The following is a 14,793-nucleotide window of genomic DNA, read 5'->3' as shown; positions in this document are numbered from 1 at the left end:
CGATAAGACGTTTGTTTTATTCATTTCAATTCATTTCATTCATTTCTTCTTTTACCTTAGTTGACGTTTTTATTTTGAAAAGGACTTTTCCTGTTTTAACTTGGAAAGACCAAAACAGGAAATTGCTCGCTGGACGATCTCAGACTGTTTCCTTATCCACACGGACTTTACTTTATTCTTTCTCCACACGATCTACAACGGCTACAAGCAGCCGAACGTCCCTGTGAGGCAGCACGATCTCCGCTGCTGCAGAAGAAGACGAAACCTCATCTCGCCACGGAGCACAACGGATCGGCTCCGGCCCAGCTGCGGTGCTCACGAGAGCCCGTCTGAGAAACTTCAAGCGATTCACTGAACCTCCGGGGATTCGCGCCAAGTCGCATGCAACCCACGAAATCACGGTCACAGTAAGAGGCTTATGTTGTCTGGGCAGATGTTAGTTGTGATACGTAGCATATTGTTTAATATTTGATTGTATCTGGCGCGAGACCGCTGAGTCTCATTGTTTTAGCCGGCTACGACGAGCCGCTACTTCCGGTTCATTTCCGGGTTTTGTGTTAGTGGTTGAGCTGCGAGGAAAGCCTCCAGCCACGCTGTTAACGTCTGTGTTAGTCTGCGGTGAGTTTACCGATCAGAACCTCAGCCCACAACGTCCGCTTTGGGCTGAGTGGTTAAATCACTGTTAATCTATCTCTGGCGTGTTTTTAAGAGCTTCTTTGAACTCTCCTTACATGTCTTCTCTCTCTCTCTCTCTCTCTCTCCTTCTAAACCGACCTATACACACTTCTGACCTGTATTTATAATACAGGTCATGTCACATAGTTAAATCTATGCTTAGAGAGGCTGAACACATCTGGAAACCATTCGGCCCCCAAAGCCAAGCAGAGATAAGAATTCTCTTTGTCTAAAATTTCCTTTGTGTAATTCATGTGACGACCACCAGTGTGCGCTCCGGCCACATGGTGTCATTAACATAGACTCCATCTTGAATAACGCAAGTTAACCCACCATTTTGAGTCTATTATTGCCACGCCTCCGCTCTCTCTCTCCTCCCATCCTGGCTCTAAATTCATAACGGCTCTGCCATCTTGTTTTGTAGTCAATCCGCCATTTTGAGAGTTTTTAGGCCTTGATTCCACGAATCATGATCGGCCTCCATCTTAGATGTGATGTCACTACGCGTCATCGCCACGCCCCTTCTTTTTCTCTCTCTCTCGCACAAACACACACACACACACACACACACATACACACATTGATAGACACAGACAGATACACACACACAGAGACACATAGATGGACCAGAGGTTACATGCGTGTTCTAAATTGTGATAAGCTGCTGTTGTTATCTTTGAAATATGGGAGTTTGTTAAAATGATAAATCATTAAATAACACTAACTTTATTTCACATACACACACATAGACACACCCACACAGACACTTTGATAGACACAGACAGATGCATACAAACGCAGATACACATAGGTGGATACATGTGTCTTCTAAATCGTGATAAATGCTGCTGCTGTTGTGATCTTTGAAATATGGGAGTTTGTTAAGATGATGAATCATTAAATAACACTAACTTTATTTCACACACACACACACAGACACACACACACAGAGAGACACTTTGACACAGACACACACACACACAGACAGACATACATAGGTAGACCGCAGGTTGTCCATGTATTTTCTGAATTGTGATAAGTGCTGCTGCTGTGTTTACCTTTGAAATATTGGAGCTTGTTAAAATGATAAATCATTGAATAACATAACTTTATTTCCCCTTTTTAATAAATAATTTTGTAATTAAAGTATCTGTAGTCTGTGATTATTTGTGCATATGTATGTGATTGCAGCTGGATTATGATCGCCTGTGCTCGAACTTAGAAGCCTTCACTGTTTATTTAGTATTCGTTAATATTAAAATATTGACATTATTAATTTGACATTTATCATTATGAGACTGATAATTATAGCTTGACATCGTTGGCCCCTGGGAAACCAGGGTGGTGCCCCCCCTTTCTCAATTATTAATATAGATAGTATTATTCTTAAATTGATAATTTTATTGTGTTGGACTAATTATTTTCATTATTCTTGGTTGATAACCTTATCATTGTTAATTGATAGCTTGTACTTTCTAATTGATAATTCCTATTTTCTCATTAGTGGTTTTATTGTTATTTGATTACTGATCATCTTCAATTAATAATTTAATTATTTTTGATAGATAATTTTTATTATTTTAATAATCATATTTCATGATTATTAATAATTAGCCAACGTCAAGTCTACTCCTATTGCACAACATAAGGGTAAATGTTAGGACTAAGTCCTAATTAATTAACAGGCACTAAATCTGTCTCTGTCTCTACCTTGTGAACCGATGAGCCCATTTAAAAGGCCAGATTAACAAGAGCCACTTGAGCGACATGTGTTGCATAATCACTGTGATATATTAAACATAACTACCTCTGCTGATGAGGACATTCATTAAGCAAATTAACACATTAGCAAAGACTTGCATGTAGATGACTGCTACTTATCTCTTCACAAAAGAAGTGGCTTTAACACAAGCTCCGTATCTAAAAAAGCATGAAGGTGTTTGAGAAAATAATTTTGTCCTCATTTACATGGAAATCGATTTAGTGCACTCAGAGGTTTAATCAGAATGAATAAGATACAGAAGGAATCTGTGGTGTAAGGACTAACCTTCGGTTTTGTGTTGCTACAGTAACACACACACACACACACACACACACACACACACACACAGACACACACACAGGCCTTATGATGCTGCAGTATTGTTTCTTACTCTGTATTCACTGACATCGTCCTCCATCTTCATGTCCGGCGGTGCCATCATGGCCTGACCACTCGGCTCGCTGAGACCCACCAGCTCCGGCCAGTCGCAGTGACAGTCCTTTGGAAAGCCAGAAAGGTCCAGCAGCTGGTCGCACCCCGACCCCAGAGAGGCTGCCTCATGCTCGGGGGAAGACTGATCGTACTCTGTCTTCAGGGCCAGAGACGAGGAGGAGGAGGAGGAGAGACAGAGCTCTGCCTGAAGCTGCTTCCGCTTCATTAGGGCACGGCAATCCAGGTAACGTCGCTTCACCTGCAAGGCGAGGTGTGGGAGTAAAAGAACCGTAAGTCAAGAGATAAGAAAGGAGGAGTATGTATTTAAAGATGTGATGTGAACACAGAAAGACACACACCTCAGCAGCAGTTCGTAGCTCCCCCTCCCCCAGTGAATTGACTCCTCGAGCCACTTCCTCCCATGCCTGTCTCTTCAGCTCATTAATGGCTGTGTTCTGTTCAGACACAGAGAAGAGGAACAAGAATGTAATGATGGTGGTGAAGTGGGGTGATGAAGGAATAAGTTGCTGTGGGACTGTAGTGAAGAGTGAGAAACATAGGCTCCTTAAAAAAGATGGAAATGACAAATGTGCTTAATGTAAAACACCGGGCATTTTATATTTGAAAAGGGAACTGCTTTATGTTGGACATGCTACTTCCTAATTATATTTAGGTATTTAGGAAGTATTGCAGCTGTATTACTTATCGGCCAATGTATGCGTTGATATCTGTTAATATTGACCAATATATTGACCTGGCCAGTTGATTGGTCTAGCTTTACTCTTTCTCTGCCTTATTTTACTTATATCTTTATATAGTATTATATTATAATATAATATATTATATTATGTTCCTTTTTAGATTGGACATCAGCTTACTGTATCAAAAACCCCTCAGACATATATCTTGACTACTGTTCATATTATACCTCTGCAGTTTTTGTTTCAGTAATTACTGTGTTAATCTGTTTACATAGACGTATATTAAAAAGCTAGTTCAAATACTTGCTACTTGAATAGGACAGGAATTCATTTGGCTGTGAGGACACACGTCCCAGAAAATCCACACCTGCTGTCTGGAGAACAGCACTTCCCTCCTCTTGTGGATCTCCCTGATGAGGGTCTGCGTTTCTCTCACACTGTAGTTGCTCTTCCTCTTCCTCTTCAGATGTTTCACCTGCAGGAAATCCAGCTTGGCAGCAGGGAAGGGGACAGGCACCCCTGGAAATGTAGGGAGGAGAACAGAGAGACGATGAGAGCCAACTGGGGGAGAGAAAATAGCGATAGAGTGGAGAGGAATGGTATCAGAGGAGGAAGGGGGGGAAATGGGCCACAAACAGAGATAGGTCAGATGTCAGAGTAAATGAGGGATCACTCTCAGATGGAGAGAATCTGCCATTTCTGTTGTAAAGGTTCGTCCATGTTTAACAGTGACACGTCCTTTCAAAAGCATATCGTTGATCAGGGAGGAATTCCCCTGTGGCTCAACCAGTCCCTGCTTCTTTGGGAGACCAATCCCAGCGGTTACATTAGAGGTTGACTCTCTGTATAGAAATGTTAAACTAGGAGCCTTGGAAATACAAAGCTGCAGATGCCTCCCCAAAGTAAAAAATTTAAATCCTCTCCGTTTTTCGAGGGGGGGCAGAGATTACTTCTGCAGTCCTGCTGGGAGTTAGTGTCCACATACAGGGAATTAATAACTTGAGAAATAAGGATAAGACCACAGATTAACGATATCCTCTTCCTGGCAAAACATCCATCCAGCAGGAGCAGAAGTGGTTTAATTACAAGATAGATAAACATGCCAGTACAAAGTAATTAAGTGGAAAAGTGTTGACATATGATTTGTTTCAGTTATAGTGGAAAATTAATTTGAGGTGAATCACTGATGCCACAGAGATGTCTCTGAGATCGCAACATATGGGAATATGTTTTAATAATTTATCAATGTATTCATCTCAATAGTATAAACACAAATGCAGATTTGTAGGTTGTATGTAAATATGATAAATTAGCAGGTGCTGCAGCAAAGAGATATTGCTGATGTACCAATTTTCTCTGCAGCACATTATAGCAACACAGTTGTTACATCTCTAGTACAAAAGCAAAGATTCAACAATGTCTTATATGATATAGAATATTTCATAGAACACACTGTGTAATATTACATTCAGTGTACACAGAAACATTAATTGCCAGTATATTTCGACAATTGATCCCCATTTTTAATTAATTTACATGCAGAAAAAATACCTGCATATGCAATCTGGGCTTCTAGGTTTTGTCCAAATGTATCTTCCTCATATTTCTGATTAAAACGTGTTTTTTTCCGACTGATGTTGCACTGTGAGATTGTTGGTTCTCAGCGGACGAACACAACACGTTTTCTACTCCACGATCAGAAATGAAAACTGTGGTGTGTTGTCTATCCTCCCACCACCTGCATTGAAGCTATATCTTTGATTTAAAGAGAAAACAACTCACCTTGAGCACACAGATGAACCGAAATCAAAACAAAACCGGAGAATAGCAATTTTCATGCTGCTTTCACGGACACTACAAAACAAATTGAGATTCCCGACGTTCTACTTGTACAAGCGGTTAAAACGCAACTTTAAGAAATACTTAAGATGATCGATTCTTGCTTTAGCAAATTTATTTTTATTTTTTAATTCAGTCCATCACTACCTTTGAATATTGATTCCCATAGGAAGGGCGGGCACAAAAAGTCACTGGGGAATGCCAGTTGATAACCTTAAAGTAGACCTAGTGGGGAACGACACGTTTAAGGTTTTCAGATAACAAAATAAATCATCTAAACAACTATCAAATGTCTCAGTTGTGTTTTTGCTGCAGTGTTTGTTCAGAAATCCTCACAACTTTAACGCGACTTTGGGTTTTTTCCAATATTCCTGATCGCGTATGAAGGCATCGTCAGACCACTGCTCCTATTGGCCAATCCCCCACCGCGCCCACTTATGACGTCATTGGATCTCGCCGGGCTCTTCCTGGTTTGTGTGTTGTCACATTTTTTATAAACAGTCTATGGTTGTCATGAGTCAACACAGAGTTTAGACTTTATGAATGGTGACTCGTCTCTTCTCCGCCGCTGTGTCGCCTCCATGTGGAACCCGGAAACAATTTACAGGCTTTTAAAAAACTCCTGGATGCTAATGCACGATGCTACCGCTAGCCGCCGGTGAAGTCGGATCTGAGTCCCGGGGAGATGGGGTCTGTCCGCTGGGCTTTCCGCTGCGGGTCGTGGACCCCCAGCCGGGCCGAGTGGCTGCTCGCGGCCCGCTGCGTCCAGAGGGAGGAGAAGGACCGGATCGGACAGTTCGTATTCGCCAAGGATGCGAAGTCAGCCATGGTGAGTCCAACTCTGAACTTCATCTGTAAACTTTCTGTCTCCACTGCTTCTTGCCTTTCCCGTTTTTGATGTAAATTTAACTAAAATTATTATTTGAGTGGTATTTACAGGTTCAGTGTGTACGATTTAGGTAGAAGGGATCTATTGGCAGACATTTAATATTAAATAATCCTAGTGATGTTTTCACTGGTGTGTGATTATGTAAATTGAACAAATTGTTGTTTTCATTACACCTGAATGGGCCCGTTATTATTTAAATACTTTATATTTACAGGAAGCAGCTCCTCTCTACCGAGGCTGCCATGTGTTTTACAGTAGCCAAGACTGGACAAAGTAAACACCTTTGGACTTTTTATGACAACAGGTTCTCCATAATGTTTGGAAGGGGAGAGTGAGGTGAGGGGGCTCAGCTGGAACATCACCACTAGATGCCACTAAACTCTACACACTGAACCTTTAATTTGACTTATTTTACCCCCTTATTGTTATTATTGTTAATATTATTAGCATTATTATTCCTTGGAGACAGTTTTCCATAGAGTATTGCAACTAATATACATGTATGCAGGATCAAGCTTTACCTTTATTTTGCATTTATCTCTATGTTTTTTCAGCTTTATATTTCTGGTTACCGTGTGTTAATATATGACTCAAAGAAATATTTAGTTTGTTAGTGTGAAATTTCATGTTTTTGTGTTTATTTGTGTTTAATGTCGCCATATTATGACATGTCTGATGTCTGTTTGTTACTAACTCTGTCTCCGCTTCCCCTCACCACATCATGATATCTGAGTCATTCTCCCTCTGTGTGTGTGGTTGTCTGTTGTCAGGCTGGCAGGTTGTTGCTCCGGAGGTTTGTCTGTGAGAGGATGGGGGTCCCCTGGTCACAGATCAGACTGGAGAGATCTCACAGAGGGAAGCCTTACCTGGCAGCACCACTGAAGGTTCATCAAAGTTAAATCCTCATATTCATTTGAAACATCTCTTGATCATCTCTCTTCTATTTGACTAAAACAGTAACTGCACTGTAGGAATGGTTAAAGGTCCGAATGATTTTTACAACGTTTTCCTATTTCTGATGAGCTCTCAAGGTTTGTTACAGTAGAGTTTTTCCATACACTCATTGACACTCACAATCATACAGAGCATCTATGTGCAGCACACATCACTCGGCAATTCATGGTTCAGTATCTTGCAAAATGTCACTCCAACACATGTAATGGGGGGGACCTGGCATTGAACTGCCATCCGTCTGGTTAGTGGACGCCTGTCTCCACCTTCCTGAGCCACAGCCACCTCAGGAAGAGACATTGAGTGTGTATGTATGTAACCATATTATTCACACTAATATATATTAAACCCACTGAACTGGTTGTTTTATGTTTTTGCTCAGTATTGTGAACCTTGACACTTGCAATTTAATTTCAATACATAGATACTTTCAATTTTATTAAGTTAGGCCAGACCTATAAACTTAGATAAATTTGAGATCTTTTATACTTAGTATCTCTTAATAAACAGTATATAGTTAGTTTTGCTATATAATAGAAATTTAATAGATCTCCCTTCTTCCTGCCTGAACTGCAGGCCAGTTCAGATTCAGGTGGTGTCTGGAGTTTCAACCTCTCCCACCAGGGAGACTACGCTGTACTCGCTGCTGATCAGGGGGTGCAGGTGGGAGTGGATATCATGAAGACCACCATGCCAGGTAAATAAATACAGGGGTTAATAGTTATGTGTTTGCGGATACATCTGCTTATATTTCATAAAAAAATATTTAGTGTGAATCATCTGCAAAAGCAAAAAAACTTCGTAACTGAGAATCACTTTGACCTCAAAATGAGTTAGGTGATTTTCTCCTTAGATCTGAATGAGGCCAAAACTCTAATTGATATTTCAGGATTTACTAATATTTGAGAGATAGATATTTTTTTTACATGATAGTTTTTGCTAAATAAATTCCATTTCATGTCTTTTTTTTTTCTTCAGAGACACTCTTCATCTTAATTACTTCCATTAAAAGAAATCTATTAGAAATAACAATGAGGTCAACTATGGAACAAAATTGGGACAAGACCTGACAAGGAAATAGAACAGTACATAAACACCATCTCCCTGTTGCTGGCATTGTGTCTATTTTCCTAGTGTAATTCCCAACTTGACCACAAAGGTTCACTGTTGTATTATGGATGGAAGCTGTTTGGCCAAGACAGATTGTGTGTACAGCTGTTAGGAAGTGTGTGTGTCTGTGTGCACGCATCTGTGTGTACAGTCTATGGTGTGGATAGGTAGGTGGTGGGTGTTAAACATACTTAGCATATTTTGTTGTTATTCTTAAGAACCTTCCTTAAGTGTTTGGAAACTGACGCCTTCTTCCAGCTTCTCACCACACTTCTCTTCTGCCCCCCCCCCCCCCCCCCCTTTTCCCTGCCTTCAGGTAGCAAATCTGTGCCGGAGTTTTTCCGCATCATGACTCGTCAGTTTACAGCGTACGAGTGGGGCATCATCCAATCAGCTGGCTCGGAGCACCAGCAACTCGCTGCGTTCTACCGCCACTGGGTAACCATGGCAACCATACTACCTTGTCGTCACATTGCATGACTGCTGGGCCCTGCGGGCGGTGCTGTTGTTGTTTTCTTTGTGTGTGTGTGTAAATTAATAAATCAATCAATCGATCACATTTTATTTGTACAGCCCATATACACAAATCACAATTTGTCTCATAGGGCTTAACAAGGTGCGACATCCTCTGTCCTTAACCCTCAACAAGAGTGAGGAAATGTCCTTTAGAAGACACAGACACATACAAACACATACTCACGTTTTTGTCCATTGTGCACGCTGACTGCACAAGTCAAGTCTGTCTTTTCTTCACTATATGTCATCTCTCTGCATTTCATCCTTAAAGACACAAAATTCTGCACACACACACATACATACACACACACACACACACACAGATGGACAGCGACAGCATTGGTGGTGCTAAGTAAAGATGTTGTGAGATTGAGAGGGTGGCACAGAGACGTCAAGCTCTGATATCATCACCACCCTGTTGACTAATGGCAGAGCTAGATGGTTGCCATAGCGATTAGCCTTGTAATACTGTTATTGTGGCTCATTGGCTGTGGAGCAGAGCTGGTTTTGGTTGGACACACACACACACAGTCCCCATTTTGTATACACACACACACACACACACTGATATTCATGTATGCATCGTTTCCCATCTGTTGTGGTTTTAGTCTGAGATTCTCAGATTTTTGTACCCCACTTAACAACAACACACACTCTCACCAACACACAAGGAAGCAGAAGCACTCAAATAGAATGCCCTTCTCAGCTCTATCATATCCTCTTTATTTCTGCATGGGCTTTTGCTGATTAGCTGCGTCTAACTGATCACGTTCGCTCCGTCTCCACCAAGGCCCTGAAGGAGAGCTTCATCAAAGCCATCGGCACAGGTCTGGGCTTGGACCTGCACAGGGTGGAGTTTCACCTGTCCTCTGAAGCGCTCACACAGAACCAGCCGCTACGTCAGACCAAGATGCATCTGGATGGGGAGGAAAAGGAGGATTGGATATTTGAAGTGAGTTGTGTATGACGAGTGCAATTTGACACATAAACTCCCCAGATTCCTAAAAAGCTCAGCATTGTCTTTGTAGTGCATTTTATGACAAATGACAAACTGAAAACAGAGTACAGGTTGATGCAATGGTTTAGTCACTATATTTCATAAAAAGTGTGGGCATGCACACATCCCAGAGAGAAACAGCAACATGTCTGTGCTGGAAGCAGTCTGCTGTGTTTCCTCCTACTGATCAGGTGCCAGATTTCAAAAGGCATTCTGCCAAGCTGTTATATTTTATCCGTGTTTTCTATTTGTGTCGTAGCTTGTTTCAAATGCAGTGAGCTCTCTCCACATTTTAGATATTTAATTTGGATGTTTGTTCAGTAGTGTTTAAAAAAGGGTCTGAATTCTTCCAAATGTTCAATTTCAATATGAAGTCAGAACAAAAGTTAAATGTCCGTACTTGTCGGGGGACGGGGAGGAGATTTCTGAAGCTTTACAGCATCACCTACTCTTTCATGCACAAGATAAACCATGGACGAGAAGGCCTGTAAGTGAGGTGTAGAAATCTGAATATCTACTTCTTTTAATGACAACTAGGCAACTCTATCTTCTGAGGACAATCATGCGATACAGAAATTCTAAGGCAAAACACTATTGTGTTTTAGATTAAAAAAAATGGCATTTACAAATAATAGCTTGCCTCCTACACATGAACGAAGTTGGATCATGGTGAAATGCACAGGTAATAGCAAAGAGAACAGGAACGCTTCTAATTCATTTTCCATGTTGGGTTCCACACTCGTAGCTGAGGCTGCTGCTGGTTGTTATCTGTTGGAAAAGGGTCATGTGATAGCAACCTGACAAATCAGCAAAGGCTACATCATGACTGAAAGAAAGCAGTGGCGGCGTGGAGTCCTCGCTGCTCGGCTCCACAGCGGCTGTCCCCTGGTGATCATGTGCGGAGTGAATCACAGGTGGCCCTACAGAGAAGCACACACAAGAGATTGCTCTTGGGGGCCTCTCGAGTGGCCCTTCACCTGTCCTAGCACCACCAGGAGAGATTAGAGGAGTGCACCTCCCTGTCAGAGCAGAAGAATCATTGTGTTGCCATCACTCCTCTCTCCCCGTCTACTCCCCATTTCATCTCATCTCCTCTTCTCTTCTCACCTCTTCCCCTCCACTTTTCCCTTTGATGTTTCCTCCAATATCTCCTCCAATTTCTTCTCCCTCTTCAGCCTCTCCCTTCCTTTTACTGTACCTGCCTCCTCTCCCCTTTGCACCCTGTGCTCTTTCTCCCTTTTCCCCCCTCCTCTCCCTCCACCTCTCACTCCTCTCCTCCATGCCCAGTGTCAGAGGGATTAGCAAGTGACTGCTAAAAGGTTACCACTGGTTTGGAAAGGCTGATCTACTCCTCTTTCCTCTCGTGGACGTCTAATGCGTTTTTTGTGTCCGTGTTTTCACACCAGGGACAAACAGCTCACTTGCATCGATCACAGTTTGATGGTAATGTGTCCTTGTTTTAACTATAAATTGTCAGGGAAAAAAAGAAGTGACGGCAAAAGGCTGTACAGTATGTAGGATGTGTAAAGGGTGCAAGAGAGATGCAGGTTGTTGGGAATGGAGTGGAAAGAGAGAAGTAGCTGAAAACCTCCCACACTGTCTCACTGTACCGCTGCTTTATTTTGTATTCATTTAATATGTCATTTCGGTTTAAAGGCCTTCAACAGATGGATGAACGAGCGGATAGATTTCTTTTTTTTTTCAACAAAACAATAGGCCAAAATTATAGAATGAAAAACCTTGATAAAATTATAAAACAAACAGGTATTCAGCATTAAGTTGTCAAATAGCATAATGTTGTTATGAAGGTATTTTGATAAACAAATAATTGTCACTTCCCAAGCAAAAATAGCATTTTCTGACACCAGAATGTAGACCCCTGCACCCGACTGCAGCAACAACACATCCTGGAGAACAGTAACACATAGTTATTTGTGATCAGTGAATGATTGCAGTGACCTCGACGGGTCAAATGAAGTCAAAATGAACCGACTTCTCTGATTTTTCGCATCAACAAACAGACACACACTCAGGTCTGGGGTTGACCAGAGACGTGAGACGAGCAGCAGTGATGTTGACCTCACGTCCTCTTGCTCACTGCCTGCTGATTGGCTGTATCAGAGAGCAGCTATGGGACTAATTACTTCCTGTTGACCTGTGGTGATGTTCCTACCACAGGATTTTAGACACAGATGCTGAGGGACATAATAAACAGATACACACACATACACTTATATTCAAAACACCATATATACAGTATGTATATATATATATATATATATGTATAAACACCAATACATGATGATACAAATCTATTTTAATGCATTTCATAGTGATTTTTCTCTACCTACTTTCTACAAACACACACAGACATTCAAACAGTATTTCTTTCTGAATTAAAGGCAGAATACGTCCTTTTAACAAATAAAAACCCACCATTGGCATTTCAAGTAGACGTTACAGAGATAAAGATGGAGGGAAAAAAAGTACAGCCAAAGTTTCACGATTGCCACCTGCTGGCTGGCTGCAGTATAGGTCATAAACTCTTCCTCCTCCATGTTAGTGGAATGAGCTTGGACCAAAATAAAAAGTCAAATAAGCTCTTCTTAAAGATGGTTTCTGTCACTTCTGGTAGTTCTTATCACACTGATGTTTGTTCAATTGTGGATTTTTCTGATAAGTTTGGTTTTAATTAGTTATTTCATGCTGCAAAAACAGGGTGAAAGGCCATGATTGACATGATTGGTCGAGCATGCTCTGGGCTCCAAATGTGTAAAAAGGCAGCGTTGATATTCAGAATATTTTGGCCTAAATTATGGATTGCGGGAGAAAATAGTCCTTATTTATATGTATGTCTTTAAACCCCAAAAAACTGTGAATAGAGAATGTACAATTCAACAGGATTGTATTTACAGTGGGTGTGTGCATGTGGATATTTTTTTGTTGTTTTAAAACGTAACCTTGAGAGACAAATGCAAATGATTTGTGTTAAAGAAATCATGATAAAATCTGTGTAGATTCACACAAGCAGAGCTTTTTTGTCACGCGTATTAATCATTAATATGATGCATTTATTTCTACGACCCCTAAAGTTAAATTTTTCAGGCGTTCACTGGCTTCACATGCTCAGGTTTTTTCTCTGAAGGGACGTGCGTCTCGTCAACGCATCGGTTTTCTAACTGCACCTTCACTCACTCGTGTAAGAAATGATGCAAACAGCTTCTGCATGTAGATATTCACATGGCTGTCTTCAAGATATTACGCACGAGTGAACCCATGCTGGGTTAATGTTTGACTGCACATCTGATAAGGACGCACATATGCAGTGTTTGTCATACATTGTGTGTTTGCTCTGAATTTGAATGAGGTTTGAGGTGATTTTTCTATTCAGTGTGATATGCCAGCTATACACTGTATTTATGCATATGCTGACGTGTGTGTTTGTGTGTGTGTTTGATTCTGCAGGAGAGCTTGCTGGACGTTGACCATCATGTTGCTGTTGCACTCGGACCACCAGACAAACCAGACTCTCCAGTAAGCACACATGATGTTGACATGTTCTTTATTTGAAGTCAGGGTGGCTTTTTCGTTTTGTCATGAATTAGAAAGAAAGTGTCAAATCTGTCAATTTTTCATGAAATTTAAAGGCCAAGCTACACAACACTAAAACAATTATAAGGTTATTACAATCTATTGTATAATTGTAAATTTAGAACTTTTTGTCATTTTCAGACTTTATTTATACAATAATACATTTCCATTCCTATAAAATATTATACAACTTTATTCTTCCCATATTACATATTTAGTGGCCCTAAACTAAACAGACTTTATAATAATATAATCAACAACACTGTTTCTTCTATTTCCCCCTCAGCCTCATCCTTCACCTCTCCCTCCTCCGACCACATTTGCGCTGCTGTCGTTCAGTGACCTCACTGCCTCCGCCTCACCTCTGACGGAGGAAGACCCCACCTACTGGGACAGCTTCAAGACAAAGACTGAGGGTCCACAGAGACAGAGAGAGACACACACGTCCGGACAAGCTGCTGTCTCAGACTGACACTGAAGCTGCTTCTTCATTCAACATGAGTCCAGTCTAGTTTATTTATAAAGCAGAAAACTCACAGGTTTGACTCGGACTCAGAAGACATCTTCTATTTTAAGATCCTCAATATACTTGACAGTGCATCCAAATAATTACTTTTGATTCATAGAATGACATGCTCTGAATTTCATTAGCTGCCTCCTAATGTTTTGAGTTTGTTTATAGCTGTATTTCACTCAATAAAAGTAATATAATAATAATAATGTTACTACAATACACACTGTGCTCATTATTGATTGTTGCCTGCCCCAACAGCTCTTTTCATGAATTGAAACACAGTAAGAATTAAAATATCTGTATGACGAACAAAGTTACTATTATTAATTCTAATTATTATGCCTCTGGGCTTTCAAAAGCCACTGGTCGGAGGCATTTTGTTTTTGGTTTGTCCGTCAGTCCCATTCCCATGAACACAATATCTCAAGAATCCCTTGAGGGAATTTCCTCAAATCTGGTACAAATATTCTCTTGGACTCAAGGATTGTTCTGGTTTTGGTGGTCAAAGGTGCAAGGTCACGGTGGCCTCACCAAGTAAATTTATGTTTTTCTTGAATAAGATATCTTAAGATCAGCTAAAGGGAATTTACAAAAGTTCATTTTGACTCAAAGATTGACTGATTAGAATTTGGTGGCTGGAGGTCAAGGGTCCCAGTGACCTCATGTTACTGTGAATGTGACATTAGGACTGCCTCTAGGGAACTTAATTACATCTGACACAATTCACTTGGACCCACTGATAATCTTTCAGTGGTCAAAGGTCACTTCGGCCTTAAAATAACATGTTTTTAGGCCTCTTAAATGCCTTATCTTTTG

At 40.9% G+C, this 14,793-nt stretch overlaps 2 protein-coding genes across 2 annotated transcripts in view; one reads left to right on the top strand and one right to left on the bottom strand.

Moving 5' to 3' along the window:
* msantd4 (Myb/SANT-like DNA-binding domain containing 4 with coiled-coils) overlaps positions 1-5,395 on the bottom strand; it is a gene marked incomplete at its 5' end in the record, with an annotated part of 8,720 nt that extends 3,325 nt beyond the window's left edge. Inside the window, 4 exons of the mRNA XM_061073490.1 lie at positions 2,829-3,128; positions 3,229-3,324; positions 3,938-4,089; positions 5,353-5,395. Of these exons, the coding sequence (XP_060929473.1) occupies positions 2,829-3,128; positions 3,229-3,324; positions 3,938-4,089; positions 5,353-5,395 (591 nt within the window). The remainder of the gene's footprint in view (positions 1-2,828; positions 3,129-3,228; positions 3,325-3,937; positions 4,090-5,352) is intronic.
* Positions 5,396-5,874: 479 nt separating this feature from the next.
* aasdhppt (aminoadipate-semialdehyde dehydrogenase-phosphopantetheinyl transferase) lies at positions 5,875-14,196 on the top strand. The gene is made up of 7 exons (XM_061073773.1): positions 5,875-6,238; positions 7,069-7,182; positions 7,826-7,946; positions 8,676-8,797; positions 9,666-9,827; positions 13,338-13,406; positions 13,750-14,196. Exons 1-7 carry the CDS (start codon positions 6,095-6,097, stop codon positions 13,933-13,935), a joined length of 918 nt encoding a protein of 305 aa, XP_060929756.1. The 5' UTR covers positions 5,875-6,094; the 3' UTR covers positions 13,936-14,196.
* The last annotated feature ends 597 nt before the right edge of the window (positions 14,197-14,793 follow it).

Source organism: Limanda limanda, chromosome 6 (genome assembly GCF_963576545.1).
Source record: "Limanda limanda chromosome 6, fLimLim1.1, whole genome shotgun sequence".
NCBI classification, from domain to species: domain Eukaryota; kingdom Metazoa; phylum Chordata; class Actinopteri; order Pleuronectiformes; family Pleuronectidae; genus Limanda; species Limanda limanda.
This window is presented reverse-complemented; position numbering and strand designations above follow the sequence as displayed.

Coding starts and splice junctions, on each gene's coding strand:
- aasdhppt (XM_061073773.1), top strand. CDS start 6,095: ATGGGGTCTGTCCGCTGGGCTTTCCGCTGCGGGTCGTGGACCCCCAGC. Junction 7,947..8,675: donor CATGAAGACCACCATGCCAG/GTAAATAAATAC, acceptor CCCTGCCTTCAG/GTAGCAAATCTGTGCCGGAG. Junction 9,828..13,337: donor AGGAGGATTGGATATTTGAA/GTGAGTTGTGTA, acceptor TTGATTCTGCAG/GAGAGCTTGCTGGACGTTGA.